The sequence below is a fragment of the Pantherophis guttatus genome, chromosome 8 (genome assembly GCF_059756535.1).
Source record: "Pantherophis guttatus breed Tessera chromosome 8, ASM5975653v1, whole genome shotgun sequence".
NCBI classification, from domain to species: domain Eukaryota; kingdom Metazoa; phylum Chordata; class Lepidosauria; order Squamata; family Colubridae; genus Pantherophis; species Pantherophis guttatus.
The window spans coordinates 70,912,333-70,928,566 of NC_142070.1; the positions used below are offsets into that span (position 1 = coordinate 70,912,333).

General features: G+C 41.6%; 1 protein-coding gene across 2 annotated transcripts in view; it reads left to right on the forward strand.

The window, feature by feature from the left end:
- The first annotated feature begins 637 nt into the window (after nt 1-637).
- Nucleotides 638-16,234, forward strand: part of CORIN (corin, serine peptidase) — a 106,066-nt gene continuing 90,469 nt past the window's right edge. For both annotated transcript variants that reach the window (XM_034411355.3, XM_087875299.1), the window contains exon 1: nt 638-1,017. In XM_034411355.3, coding sequence (XP_034267246.2) covers nt 961-1,017 — 57 coding nt within the window. In that variant the 5' untranslated portion in view covers nt 638-960. The remainder of the gene's footprint in view (nt 1,018-16,234) is intronic.

Genomic DNA, 16,234 nt, shown 5'->3' on the forward strand with positions numbered 1-16,234 from the left:
GGTTCTCTGAACTATTCAAAATTTCCACTACCGGTTCTGCAGAACCTGCTGGATTTATGTACACTAAGAGCATATGCACCAAAGCCAAATTCCTTGTGTGTCCAATCACACTTGGCCAATAAAAAATTCTATTCTATTCTATTCTATTCCATTCCATTCCATGACTAACATTAAGTGTTGTACCTTATGATTCTTGATGAACCGTATCTTTTCTTTTATGTACACTGAGATCGTATGCACCAATACAAATTCCTTGTGTGTCCAATCACACTTAGCCAATAAAGAATTATCTCCTCTCCCCTCCCCTCCCCTCCCCTTCCATTCTATGACTATCATTAAGTGTTGTACCTTATGATTCTTGATGAACATATCTTTTCTGCTATGTACACTGAGAGCCTACGCACCAAGACGAATTCCTTGTGTGTCCAATCACACTTGGCCAATAAAGAATTCTCTTCTCTTCGCTTCTCTATTCCATTCCATTCCATTCCATGACTATCATTAAGTGTTGTACCTTATGATTCTTGATGAACGTATCTTTTCTGCTATGTACACTGAGAGCCTACGCACCAAAGACAAATTCCTTGTGTGTCCAATCCCACTTGGCCAATCAAAAATCCAATTCTATTCCACCTCCGCTCTGAACCCGGAGAGCGTCCCCTTCAAACCGACTCGATGACAGCTTTCCAGGGTGTGGGGGCTGCCTTGATTTGGGGGGGGGCGTCTCTACTGGGAGGAAGGTAGCCTCGACCCCTTATCATCGCGCTGCGTCCGCCCTCTCGCCTGGCAAGCCGAGGGCGGGAAGTCTGGGTGGGGATCGCGGAACGGGAGCCAACCCCCACTCGGGAGCGAGACGCGGGGGGGGGAGCGGGGGGGTTGTCTTTTGCGTCCGCCACCGCCGTCGGGAGCCCGAAAGCCACAGTCCTGCCAAGCGGACGGCGAAGGCGGGAAGGGCAGAGCATGTCTCCTCCCGATCGGCTCCCTGAGGAGGCCGAGGGCTCCCCCAACACCGAGCAGGTAAGGGCTAGGGGGGCTCACCCTCTCCTTCCCAGACCCCGATCCTCACCAGACTCCCCCGATGGAGCAGCTGGGGGTGGCCGGGAAAACGGATCGTTGGCAACAGACAGCTCGGCTCCGAGAGGATCTATTCTTCTGGGAGGTGGGGGGATCTAAAGCCGGACTGATGATCTTTGGAGGGGGGGCGGGGTGTACCACCTGGCAGGTCTATTTGGGAGTGTGTGGGGGGGTTTACAAAGCCAGGTTCGAGTCCTACAGGTCTCCTGCGTGAGCAGAGTGGGGGTCGGACTAGATGACCTCCAAGGTCCCTTCCCAGCTCCGCTGTTTACTTCGAGTCCTTCCTCTTTTTTTTTTTTCCTGCCTTGGGGAACTTGGAAGCGGAATCGGGCTGCGCTTTTTCTGCCTGCTCCATAAAGGGAAAACGGCGGAGCTTTGGAAAGGCGAGCTGCAAAAAGTTGCGCGGGGGAGGGGGGGGAAACTTGCTCGAATTTCTTGGTTAACGGGTCCGGCCTGCTGGATCGCTTCGGGATCGGGTACCCTGTTCCATTGGGACTCCAACCTGTTTGACCCGAATCATGATTCAGGCTTAACTATAGTTAGCGGGAGTGGCGCCTTGCCTCTTTTTAACTTTGGTTCCTGTAGACTGGGCTAATCAAACCCGTTGGATTTTGGGTTTTCTTTCTTTCTTTCTTTCTTTCTTTCTTTCTTTCTTTCTTTCTTTCTTTCTTTCTTTCTTTCTTTCTTTGGTGATTCTTTTTTTGGTGATTCACACGACTGTGTTAATAGAATAGAATAGAATTCTTTATTGGGCAAGTGTGATTGGACACACAAGGAATTTGTCTTTGGTGCATAGGCTCTCAGTGTACATAAAAAGAAGAGATACATTCGTCAAGAATCATAAGCTACAACACTTAATGATAGTCATAGAATAGAATAGAATAGAATAGAATAGAATAATAGAATAGAATAGAATAGAATAGAATAGAATAGAATTTTTTATTGGCAAAGTATGATTGGACACACAAGGAATTTGTCTTTGGTGCATATGCTCTCAGTGTACATAAAATCCATCAAGAATCATAAGGTACAACACTTAATGATAGGGATAGGATAGGATAGGATAGGATAGGATTTTTTATTGGCCAAGAGTGATTGGACACACAAGGAATTTGTCTTTGGTGCATATGCTCTCAGTGTACATAAAATCCATCAAGAATCATAAGGTACAACACTTAATGATAGTCACAGGGTACAAATAAGCAATCAAATCATACCAGGAAACAATAAATATAAATATAAATCTTAAGGATACCAGCAACAAAATTACAATCATACAGTCATAAGTGGAAGGAGATGAGTGATAGGAACGATGAGAAGATTAATAGTAATGCAGACTTAGTAAATAGTTTGACAGTGTTGAGGGAATTATTTATTTAGCAGAGTGAGGGCGTTTGGGGAAAAAAACTGTCCTTATGCCTAATTGTTCTGGTGTGCAGTGCTCTGTAGCGTCGGTTTGAGGTTGAACCGGCCACTTCCATCAAGCTGAACCTGGGCAAACTTGAGTTCGCAGCTTTGTTCATTTCTGAGATGTGGACTGATCCTGGCCAGGGTTTCTTTCTTTCTTTCTTTCTTTCTTTCTTTCTTTCTTTCTTTCTTTCTTTCTTTCTTTCTTTCTTTCCTTCCTTCCTTCCTTCCTTCCTTCCTTCCTTCCTTCCTTCCTTCCTTCCTTCTTCCTTCCTTCCTTCCTTCCTTCCTTCCTTCCTTCCTTCCTTCCTTCCTTCTTTCTTTCTTTCTTTCTTTCTTTCTTTCTTTGCAAATCAGATTGTTGGAAGCAAACGCGTAAAGCCAGCAAACCTGCGTGGCCCCGGACGGTGAATTCCCGCCTTTGAGATCCGGGGCCGAGGAGGTGGCTTGCGACCAGAGATTTGCAAATCGGGCGGGAGATGCGAGCTGGCTGCAAAGAGTTTGGATTAGGACGGGGAGACACGGTACCGATTCAAACTCCCCTCCCCCCGTCCCCCGCGTGATTTGGGAACCTGAGAGCCCAGCCTTCCTCTCAGGGTTTTCCCGGGGAAGAAGAAAGAATATGCCTCTCGCGAAGGAGGAGTGGGAAAAAAAAGAGAGAAAAATAATAGGGAATCGTTGGTGCTCTCTGAGGTTGGTTGTTTGCAGGCAGGGTGGATAAAAATCAATGATTTTTTTAAAAAAATAAAAAAAAATCAGATTTTTTTGATTTAAATCGGATGTTTTTGATTTTTATCGAATTTATTTTAATAAAAAACCTTTGGGGAAAAAATCTATCGTGAGATAGTTTTCTATTTAAGATACGTAAATAATTTAGTTTATTCAGCATGAAATGGAGCTTAGTTACGTAGCACGAGGCTGCATATTCTGCAACACTGGGACTATCGGTGAGTCAACAGCGGGTCAAAGGAGTAGCAGAGATGACAGTTGCTCTTTAAAAATTACGATTTAAATCGAGTTGATTTAAATCAAGCCTTTTTACTAGTGATTTAAATCGTGATTTAAATCATGATTTAAATCAACTCCTGTTTGCAGGCGTTTCGTTACCCGACTAGGTTGCATCATCAGTGCTAATGAGGGTGAGGTTTGCGCCCTGTTTATACACAGTACTTAATCTGCTACTGTGGTTTGTTTTTTCCTTTCACAGTTTGGCTTGGCTTGCTGTGATGGATTCAGTGGTAAGGCAACTTTTGACAAGGTTGGGTGGGTAATCCATTTTGTTGGAAGGTGCTTATAGGTGGGGCTGTTCCCTTATTGTGGCTTTCTGGGTTGCTCCAGTGTGGTTCTACTCCTCTGAATGATGTCCTTACACACAACTCTTGTGGGAGGTTGGGTTGTTAGTTCAGTATTGGAGCAGTTGATGAGAGTGGTGTCTTTTTCTTTTTTCTTTTTTATTGAAAAGTTTTAAAATATTTTACAAACAAATTCCCCACCCCTTCCCCTCTCCCTCCCCCCCCCACATCCCAGAGCAAAATACAGGGTATTGCATTTAACAAACATAATCTAACATAAGCAAACTAACTATAAACTCTTAACTTCCCCTTACTCTTTAACTCCGCCATAGGTACTAAAATATCAAAGTAAAAAGAAAAATCATCTAGATATTTCATTCATAAGCTATTTGCAACTTTTTAGTCCCATATTTGTTTTGTATATAGTCAATCCATCTTCTCCATTCCAGTACATATCTTTCATTCAAACGGTCCTTCAAATATGCAGAAATTTTTTGCCATCTCCGCCAAATTGGCTACTTTTAATGTCCATTCTTCAGTAGTAGGTATTTCTTCCTTCTTCCAATATTGCGCCACCAAAAGTCTGGCTACCGTTATTAAATTCAAAATCAAATTAGTCTCTATAACTGTACATCCTTCAATTATACCCAATAAAAACAACCGTGGAGTAAATTTTATCTTCCTTTTAAGAATATTTTGTATAATCCACCATATCTTAATCCAAAATGCCTTAATTTTCTTACATGTCCACCATACATGAAAATACGTTGCATCATCACATTTACATCTCCAACATGTAGGTTGTAAACTCGGATACATACAGGCTAACTTTTGGGGATCTAAATGCCATCTATAAAACATTTTATAAAAATTTTCTCTTAAATTTTGGGCTTGAGTAAACTTCACATTTCTAACCCATATTTTCTCCCATACATCCATAGATATTGATTCCCCAAAGTTTTGTGCCCATTTATCATACAATCCTTCACTAACTCAGTTTCTGAATCTATTTCTATCAGTGCATTATACAACCTTTTAATATGCATTGGACTTTTGATCTCTGATTTGTTTTATTAAGTTTTCTTCATTTTGCAAAATGCCAATTTTCTGATCTTCTTTCCACCTAGTACACAACTGCCCATACTGAAACCAGGTTTGAATTTTCCTTTCTTCCTTTAATACCTCTAAAGATTTTAATTGCAATATACCTCTTAATTGCAAGACACCACAAAAGAGTGGTGTCTTTTTCAACAGATCGGCTGTTGAGAAGATCTAGGGAGGATAGGTGTATTTTCTTCTCCCCTTGTGAATTTTATTTCTTTAGAAAACTATTGTTTCATGAGTCCTTAGTTGTTCCTTCTTTATAACAACAAAGATACGGGTGGGAGTGCTAGAATTTCTAGAAGTGGCATTACAGCCTCTGCTATGAATCCTGAGAGTGCTGGTCCTTCTTGGAGTTTCTGATTTTTCTGGTATATTTGTCCATCAAACTCAACGTGGGTAGTGAAGGAAGAGTTGATAAGATTCATGATTCGGGTTATTTCCATCTTAATGTATTCGGCTAGGTCTGGTACAATATGTTGTGTAGTAAATGCCGCGGTGGATTCTTTTTGCTAGTTCTGGGACTATGGAGGTATAAGAGTGCTGTGACATTGAATGCAACCGTAATTTCATCTTCTAGTTTTAAGTTTTTGATTATTTTGGGGGGGGGGAGGCATTGTAGCGGGGAGTTGATGGACTATTCACTCCCTTTGGGGAGATAGTTATCCAAGCTATTTTGTGCATTCTTTGGTGGCGTTGTGTGTGGGAGATCCTAATAATAATAATAATACAGTTGGACAAAGAGGTATGTGTATTTTGGGCATCTGTAGAACTTTTATTTTTGGATGTCTCAAGGGAGAGCAAAAGCAACCACGAAACTGCTGATATAATATGGAGTACTTAATAATCCCCACAATTTGGCACAGTCTGCTTTTGCTGCTGTGCTCTACACCTGAAAACACAAGTTAGTGTTTTTAAAAAATATCTGCAAAAAATGAATAGGATGGCAAAAAAAAAAGCAGACTCTGGCAGAAAATGCTGGAGAGGACAGGATAGGGTGGCAGGATTCTTGCATGATCATTTCCACCCAATTGCTCATACAACTTCTGTTCAATTTAAAAAAGCATCCAAATATTTGCTAAAAATACCAGAGAAAGAAGCCATAAACTTCTGCCTGGAGTTCTGAAGCACTGCACACCAGAACAACTAGACACAAGAACAGTCCCCCCCCCCCCCCGGAACGCCATCACTCTGCTAAACAAATAATTCCCTTAACACTCTCAAATTATTCACTAAGTCTGCACTACTATTAATCTTCTCATCGTTCCTGTCACCCATCTCCTCCCACTTACAACTGTATGACTGTAACCTTGTTGCTGGTATCGTTACGATTTATATTGACTGTTTCCTAATATGATTTGATTGCTTATTTGTACCCTATGACTATCATTAAGTGTTGTACCTTATGATTCTTGACGAACATATCTTGCTTTTTATGTACACTGAGAGCGTATGCACCAAAGACAAATTCCTTGTGTGTCCAATCACACTTGGCCAATAAAGAATTCTAGTCTAGTCTAGTCCAGTCCAGTCCAGTCCAGTCCAGTCCAGTCCAGTCCAGTCCAGTCCATTCTTCTCTCTTCTCTTCTCTTTTCTTTTCTTTTCTTCTCTTCTCTTCTCTTCTCTTCTCTTCTCTTCTCTTCTCTTCTCTTCTCTTTTCTCTTCTCTTCTAAAGGAGTACAGAGTTTGGAATCTTAAGCCATTTCCTCAATCACTAATGTTTCATTGGCATTTTGTGTACCTGTTGTGATAAAAAAAACCTATCATTACTGGCACAACATCATCCCAGAATTCATGTGCTGATGTGCGAAGCCCCTGGGAGGGCTTTAGCCATGGGTCTGATTTGAAAACATTCATAATTTCTAGTCTGGATGTGTTCATTCCGCTTCTACTTCTGTGTTTTTCCATTATGTGAACCCAAGAAGTTATGAAGACTTTCCAGAAGATGTCAGGTCATTTTCTCAAAACAATACACAAATAGCTTGCTGCTTTTATGACAGGTATTTTTCAACTAGCCATTTTGTTTTACAGCCCTGACATTCCCAGGTAATCTTTCATCCAAGAAACCTAACCAGGTTTGATTGGTCTTATTTTTTCAAGATTGGCTCCATGCTGCCACCTACTGAGGCTCAGGTGGGCTGTATAATCCTAGCAACCTTTACGTAAAAGCATAAATGCTTTGTTGTACTGACCGAACTTTTCTTCTAGTACAGATAATCCTCATTTTACAACAGTTCATTTAGTGGCCATTCAAAGGTATAATAGCACTGCAAAAAATGACTTGTGATCTGTTCTGCCCCAGCTACGGATCCCAAAGAATGTATCACATACAGACTCCGAACAAAACTCAGTTTACTTCAAAACACAGTCTTTTTGCAAATGCAGGCTGTTAATAAAACGTTCTTAACAACCTGCCAGAAATTCCACAGATAAGATAGAGTCTTACTAGAGTTGGCAGAAAGACCAGAAGCCAGGTTTGCAGAGAAAATTCAAACTCAATGATCAGCGAACGAATGGACAAACACACATTGTTTCCTGCAGCTTTTTACAAGCTGTGTGCGAACTTAAATAGGCTAAGGGAGTGGCCAATTAGCCCCAAGCGTTACTCTCGAGGAGACCTCCTCCTGAGTAGCCACTCATGCCTTTTGGCAGCCCTGCATGTTCGAGCATTGAAAAGAGGCTCCTCCACTTCACTCTCTTCACTTGAAGGAGCCTCTGGAGGTTCTGAAGGCCCTGGCTGAATCCCTGCCTCTGGCACCACATCTTCTTCAGCCTCCTCGCTGTCCGACTCGAGCGCCGGCTGCACAGGCTGCTGGCGCGACACCACACCAGCCTCCTCATCGTCGGGATCAGCAACAATCTGCGCAGGCCGCTGGCGGGCCACAACATGATCATTTTCACCCTTATTAAGACCATTGCAGCATCTCCATGGCCACAGGATCCAAATTCAGACTCTTGGCAATTGACTCGTATTTATCATATGATCCACCTTTTGCAATCTTCTGACGAGCAAAGTCAGATTCATTTTAACAGCCGTGTTACTAACTTAACAACTGCAGGGATTCAGTTAACAACAGTGGCAAGAAAGGTCATAAAATGGGGAAAAACTCACTTAACAAATGTCTCACTTAGCAACAGAAATGTTGAGCTCAGTTGCAGTCGCGAGTTGAGGACTTGCCTGTATAGTGGCATATTAGTGCAGCTCTGAAGAGACAGTAGGTGTCTTTATTCGTTTAATCCGTGTTTTTCTGATGTGTAGGGAAATTGAAATATTAGAAATGTGTTTGACAGTTTTTCCACATGCCTTTGCTATTTCAAATAAACTAGGAATACTTATTGTCTATGGAAAAATAGAAGATGAATGATTTCCCAAACACAGTATGCTTCTCCAAGCATAGCAATAGAGTAAATGTAGCAGTCCAGTGAAAAACATCTAGGTCAAAATAAATAGAAAAGATACAAAAACAAAATTATGATTGATGCCTTCTGTAGACAGTCACCTCACAGAGAGAATGTGAATAATATTTCCCTGAAATAGATAACAGAATTGCAAATAGGAGTCATTACTAATGTGAACATTGATTTGTATCTGGCAGCTTGTGAAATCTGTTCAGCATAAAATTCTCCACAATGATGTGATTTAATTAAGCACGCCCTTTTAAAGAAGGGGAAATGAAAATAATTTGCTCTCCCTGACTTGTAAATAAGATACGGTTAATCAGTTTGAAATAGTGCGAATTAGGAATTGTGTCTTTGTAATTCTAGAATTCATTATCTTGTGAAAAAGGGTAGATGCTGTTATTCCTTATTGTGTTCTGCAAAAACACCCTGGCTTCAAATATGTGTTTGGAATTGGTTCCTTTGAGAAATGAAATTCTGCCTCCCCTTGCTTATATTTAGGTGTGAATCTTTATAAATGGGAGGTACACCCTGCACCGATATTATATATCGCTGATGGCGAACATATGACACGCGTGCCACAGGTGGCACACGGAGCCATTTCTGTGGGCACGCGAGCCGTCGCCCTAGGTCAGCTGATTATTGGGTCTCTGCCGTGCAGGCGGGAGACACGTATGGGGGGGAGTCACGCGTGCATCTGGCACGCCCACTCGCGCCCCGTTTTTGGTTCTAGGAGGCTTCAGGGAGGCCTGCTAGGCCCAAAATGGGGTGGGAGGGGTCGCACGCACATGCGCAGGGCTGCGCGGGGGGATTGCATTATGGATGTAGGCACGCGGTCGCACACACTTTTGGCACCTGAGGGAAAAATGGTTAGCCATCAGTGTTATATATATCAGCTTCTCAAGTAGATATAATTTGGCAGGAGCAGAAAAAGCCACTGAACCTTAGTGGGTGAGGAAGACTGCCATTTTGGGGATTTTGCGAATGACAAACTTGGAGATTTCCTCACAGATGTCAGCTGACGTTAAAATATCTTGGGAGCTACCAGCCTCGTGTTGTGGATGGTATCCTTTTTCCTCTCCCATTGAAAGCCAAGGGAAGCCTAAAGCAGCCGGAAAGGCGATCCCCCCACCCCTCCAATCCTGAAGTTATAATTAGCTATGTCTCAGCTATATTAGATTCCCGGGACTCAGTGCTTCCCTGAGCAATGGAAAGTCTGAGGGAAAAAATATCACTGTAAAGGTCTCCCTCAGGCCGTTCGAAGCGCCAAGTCAATTTTGGCATGAAGCAAAGCCGTACAGCTGCAGGGTTGCGTGTCTAATTCCAGAAGGGGAATGGATGGTTTTCCTGCTTCTGTTTAACATCTGAAAAAGGAACTGGGAGAGTTATCGCCGACTTTGGTTTCTCTTGAAGGAAATATCAAGGACCAGCTGTAAGCAAAGGGCTGTCTTCAGGGCAGATTTCAACAAGAACAATTACAGACCCGCACTTCTCTAAAAAAATATATGCGCCATAACAACTCTACAGCTCTCTACATGGGGCTCCCCTTGAAGAGCACTCGGAGGCTCCAACTGGTCCAAAATGCAGCCGCGCAGGTGAATATGGGTGCGACTCATCGCACCCACGTGACACCTCTCCTGCGCGAGCTGCACTGGCTCCCAGTGGTCTTCTGGGTGCGATTCAAGGTGTTGGTTACCACCTTTAAAGCGCTCCATGGCTTAGGACCGGGATATATACGAGACCGCCTTCTGCCATCGACAGCCTCCCACCGGCCAGTATCTCCCACAAAGAGGGGCTCCTCAGGGTGCCGTTGGCCAAACAATGTCGACTGGCGACGCCCAGGGGGAGAGCCTTCTCTGTGGGGGGGCACCTGCCCTCTGGAATGAGCTGCCCCTAGATGTGCGTATGATCCCCGACCTGGGCACCTTTCGCCGCGCCCTGAAGACCCTCTTGTTTCAACAAGCCAGGCTAGCCTAACATGAATATGAATTTTAATGGGTGTATGTTAGTTTTTAATTTGTGGGCCAAATTTTGGTATATTTGATTTTAAAGGTTTTTAAATTTTGTAAATTTTATGTGTTTTAATATGGCTGTACACCGCCCTGAGTCCTTCAGGAGAAGGGCGGTATAGAAGTCTAATTAAAGTAAAGTAAAGTAAAATACAACAAGTAGCTAAAGTTTCCGCTACTCCGCATCTGAAAAAGTTTGAAATGTGGATTGGAAATGAAATGAAAGTCTATTCTCATGTAGTAACTGTAGTAAATAAATACATTTAAAAAAGCAACTGCATTTTAAGTCCCCCAAAAAATATAGCTCACTTTTTACATCTTATTGCAGTAGAGATAGCTTTTTAGGTCCAAATGGGGCTTGATCCTTCCAGGAAAAAAAAACAAAACGCAATGACATGGAATCACTTTCATGAGTGATATTTTTGCATACATTTTATTAAACGTTTTAAAAGGAAGGCTAAAAACTAACGAAAACTAATACAAAGTAAAGAAAGGAAGGGCGGGGAAAAGAAAGGAAATCACAAAGGTGCAAAAATAAAAGGTTAAAAAGAAATGAAAACTTCGGATTTCTTTGCAGCAAATGTGTGGTTATATTTTGTAATTACAAAAAGCTCGCTCTTTTCTGTTATGTAATATTTTCTAAGCATTAAAACCGCAAATCATAAGTTTATTCTGTTTCATCAAAAAATCTATAAGGGGTTTCCAGTTAGAAATAAATATAGATGTTGTCCTTTCATTAATAAGGAAGTCTTTTAGACATCTCCATCCTCTTTACCAACCATCATCCATTGTGGGAGGAGTGCTGAACATTTTTAGTTTTGAGCATATAAATAATCTGGCTACAATAATTCAAAAACAAAGTTCCATGACTTTTCCCCCAGCTGTTCATCCATTAGTCCCATAAGACTCTGGTTTCAATTGTATATTAGCCTTTAAAAGCATATGAATTAATACATGTGTTTTAATTCAAAAATTTCTGGCTTTGGTACAGATCTACCAAATATAATGTTCCTTCATGTTCTATTTCCAGCATGAATTCAAAGCACCTTTATACATTCCAGAGAATTAATTTCTCTGGTCCCGCACACCAACAGTACATCATTATATAAACAAATTCTTTAAGACAAGAACATAATGTAAATTTAAGCCTTTCAACCACATATTTTCCCTTTGTTCCCTTTGTATATTAAACCAAAATTCTTAGCCTTTTTTTTACATTTTATCATGCATTCCTTCACTTGTTCTTCTGCCTCAAATTTCAACAGAAGTACATTTTAACAATAAAAAGTTATTGTGTTAAGAGACACAAAGATATTTTTCAGACACAGCTTAGATTTGTATTTACTCCATATTCTCAAAATGGTACCTCTAACATAGTATTTTTACAATCTATCTATATATATAAAAATGAAAACCACTCACGCCATAATCACGAAATCTCCAGAACCGTAAAGCCGACAAACTTGAAATTTGGCACGTATGTTCCTCTTGGCTTCTAGGTGCTCGCTAAGAAAGGATTTTTTGAAATGACCATCAGATCATTAGTATTTCTTATATTATTATTAACATGCTCTGATGCTAAGTAGTTAGATGTTCTACTCCGCCTCCCAACCTGAAAATAACTGGAGAGAATGGGAAAGGAGAGGAGAGGCTTCTGTGGGGCAAGCCTGAGGGAGAGGAGAGGATAGGGGAGGATTCTGTGGGGCAATCCTGAGGGAGAGAAGGGGATAGGATAGGGCCGTGATGGTGAACCTATAGCACATGTGCCACAGGTGGCATGCGGAGCCATATCTGTGGGCACGCAAGCATTGCCCTAGTTCAGCTCCAGTGCGCATGCGCGTGCCGGCCAAGTGATTTTTGGGCCTTCCAGGTCCACCAAAAGTCAGGAAATGGGCCGGTTCTGGCCTCTGGAGGGCCTCTGGGGGGCTAGGGAAGGCCACTTTTGCCCTTCCCAGGCTCCAAGAAAGCCTCTGGAGCCTGGGGAGGGTGAAAAATGGGCCTACATGGCCCACCGTGCCATCGTGTGCCAAAAGTGGGGGGAGTGCGGGGGGCACGCGCGCATGCATGGGGGTTGGGGCCATTGAATTATGGGTGTGGGCATGTGCACGCGGAACCCTCCCTCACTCCCCCCACTTTTGGCACGTGACGGCAAAAAGGTTAGCCATCACTGGGATAGGGGAAGCTTCCATGGGGCAAAGCTGAGGGAGAGAAGGCGATAGGAAAGGGGAGGCTTCTGTGTGGCAAGCCTGAGGAAGAGAAGGGGATAGGATAGGGGATGTTTCTGTGGGGCAAGACTAAGGGAGAGAAGGGGAGAGGAGAGGCCGATTGTAACTACTCATTAATTTTCAAGCTGTAAGTGTCAATTTATCAAGCTGGATCACATAGTTTCGTAGCGGAGCACGGGTATTCATCTAGTAGTATATATAACTTAGCTTTATCATACCAGAAATATCCATGCCACTCATGGATGGGGTCACCAACTTTCGGACCTCAGGGACCACTAAATTCATAATTTTAAATCCCACGGACCACTAATATGATTTTTTTAAAAAAAAAAGATAAATAATATTTAGTGCAATATAAAAAAAATCAAATAATTTTTCTGCGGACCACCAAAATTTTCTCGCGGGCTACCAGTGGTCCATGGTCCACCAGTTGGTGACCACTGGTCTAGGGCAGGACACGCCTTTGGATGAAGCTTCTCTGATTCTCCCAACTTTCCATTGGGAGGACTGAGCCCATGCACACAATTGGAAGAGGATCCAAATTCCAGCGTCCGGCGTCCCCCTCCCCTTTTGCGTTGCTGTTTCAGGGCACAGCAGGAATCGGGTGGGGTGCAGGGGGGGGGGCTTTATATGAGAAGGGGATTAATTTAAAACTACCCTGAAAAGGCCAGGTTGAAATCTGTCACCACAAGACGCTTAGCCATCTCCCATGTCTACATGGTGGTTTTTGAACTCCTGAACTGTTCCCTTCCTTGTTCCTAAAAATAAGATGGGGTTACCCAAGTTAGCTGCACTTATTCCCTGCCTAAATAAATTCCCCAGTCTTAACAATAGCTATGGCTTTGAAATTATCAAGTGACATATAGGTTTTACCACTCATTAAGCCTTTAAAGTTTTGAGAAAAATATAAATACAATTAAAGTAATACTACATTATTATTGAAAATACTGTTGATTGTTTATTGAACTTCGTAGCACAATCCTTGAAGATGACTTACCTAGTTTGATTATGCATGTTTTTTTTTAAAATATCTTTATTAAATATTTACAGTAAAATTGACACATAATAATGATTGGAAAACAATATAAGAAATGAAATGTAAGGACACATAAACACAAGACTAAAACGAAACAACAAACATGACTAACTGAGAGTTAAACTCACTCTCCAATTAATATTAACTAATATCATCCTAACCAAACATTTCAATACAATCAAGTTCTTTTAATTATCTACAAAACAATTGGCCTGTTTTTTTCAAGATTATAAAGAATTATATAGCCTATTAAGTATCTATTTAATCTAATAAAACGATCTTATCACCCTAGGTTTAACCTTTTTTTAAGCCCGACAAAGCATCTGTCCCAACTTTTATTATATATTGAGTCTTTCTTATCTTTTAATATATATGTTAACCTGTCCATCTCAGCACATCGAAGAATCTTATTTATTATCAGATGGTCGGGGGGCGTATCTGCAATTTTCCACAGTTGGGCAAATGCCATTCTTGCCGCTGTTGTGACATGGACAAATATGTACCAATCCTTGTTGTCAATGTGGTCCGGTCTTATTCCTAGTAAGTAGAGGTCTGGGTGAAGGGGAAAGCTCACACCTGTTATTTCCAGCAGCCACTGCTGTATTTCCCCCCAATAACGTCTAGTCGACGGACAAATCCACCACTGATGGAAGAAAGTACCCTTGGCCGACCCACATTTCCAACATCTATCAGAGGATCCTGGGAACATCTTAGCGATTCTGGCGGGGGGGAGATACCAACGGTAGATCATCTTATAAAAGTTTTCTTTGAATGGGGAAGAAAGGGTCAATTTCATAGTTTTGTTCCATACATTTTGCCATGCATCAAGCTGAATTGTTGTTCCAATATTTCTCCCCCAGACAATCATCGTGTCCTTTACAATCTCCTCCGCCATAAAATTGGATAGAAGAAAATTGTAAACGTTGGAAATAAATTTCCTTTGGCCACTTAGGAGAAACTTGTCAAAAGTTTGTAAATGAAGGGAAATACCATGTTCCTGTCTATCCCTAGCTAATCTAGTTTGAATTTTCGCATAGGACCACCAATCTATATCTAATCCTCTAGTTTGGAGATCGGCTCTAGGTCTAAGTCTCCCGACTTCATCCAACAAGTCACCATAAACCCAGTTCCTCTTTGTGTTGTGCACAGTCGGAAGGGTTACTGCCTCTAACGGAGACACCCATTTAGGAATCTGTGTGTAAACTTGCTTTTTCGCCATTTCCCAAACCCTTAATAAAATCCCTCTAATATAATGATTTGTAAAATATTTGGATTGTTTGTCTTTCTGAGACCACAAAAAGGAATGCCATCCCTGCTGCAAATCATATCCTTCAATTGCTAAAATGCGCTTCCTTGAGAGGATCACCCAATCTTTTATCCAAACCAGGGATGAAACTTGGTAGTAAAGCTCCCACATAGGGAGCCCCAAGCCGCCCCTTGTTTTGTGCTCTTGCAGCATTTTTCTTTTTATACGGGGTTTTTTACTCTGCCAAATAAATTTACTTAGAATTTGGTCTAATTTCCTAAAAAAAATTTTTATCCAATCTTGCAGGAGCCGTTTGAAATAAAAAGATCCATTTCGGTAAAACATGGGCTTTTATCGCGGCATGCTTTTAATCGGGTTAGGTATCACAACTATGAAGGTTTCCGCTTCTATTAGTTCCTATTCTACAAATTTCACTAAGAATCTAGGAATTCCAACCGAAGCATTGAAGAATTCTCAAAAACATTGGATTGCTATTATTCTTATAGGGAACAAAAACTCACTTTAGATTCTGAAGTATTGTGCGGCATTTATGTATTAGCTTTTATCCTGCTTTTATTACTTTATAAGTAACTCAAGGTTACTCCCCCCTCCACCTCGAAAGTACCGTGCAGTGGGAATTCCCTTCAAATGTTTTGTTGGACTGGAACCAAACGGAAACCACATACCAAAGACATTTTCTGCTCACAGGAGGCTTGATATGTAGTTCCCTTGTTGGCATGAGTCCAGCAACATATTTCCACCAGGCATGAAATAGCAGATGTGAATGGATTCTAATTTTGGCACCTACAGTATTTGGACTAAAGCACCCACTGAAAACCAGCCGGTAGAAGAAGAGCTGCACTAGTAAAATAAAGATTTTTCTCTATCAATGCTCTTCTGACATGAGTGCAAGGGTGAAATCCAGCAGGTTCTGATAGGTTCTGGAGAACCGGTAGTAGAAATTTTGAGCAGTTTGGAGAACTAACTAACTAACTAACCGAATGAATGAATGAATGAATAAAAAATGAATAATTCAAAGTTCTGGATATAAGCTTTAAGGCCCTACTCATAAGACTGGGATATTCAGAGGTCTGCCTCTCAACGATGACATGTAGGGTTACCAGGTGTCCACTATTTGAGAGGAGAGTCCGCTTTTTTCACATTATGTTCACTATTTTTTTTTCACAAAATAGTGGACATTTTTTTTATTCAAAAGCTTTATGATGAAATGGTACGTAAGTTTTGCGAGTCAGAATTCCATGAAGTTTTGCGCCATGTTCCAACACGTTGGTTAACTTTGTTTAAAGCGGTCGAAAGACTTCTTTTAAACTGGATACCTCTAAAATCGTATTTTATTTCTCTTGGATCTGATGAGTGCCATAAGGTTATCTGGAACCTTATTTCGGATCAGGAAAATGAACTCGCAAAGGACGATGAACCAACAA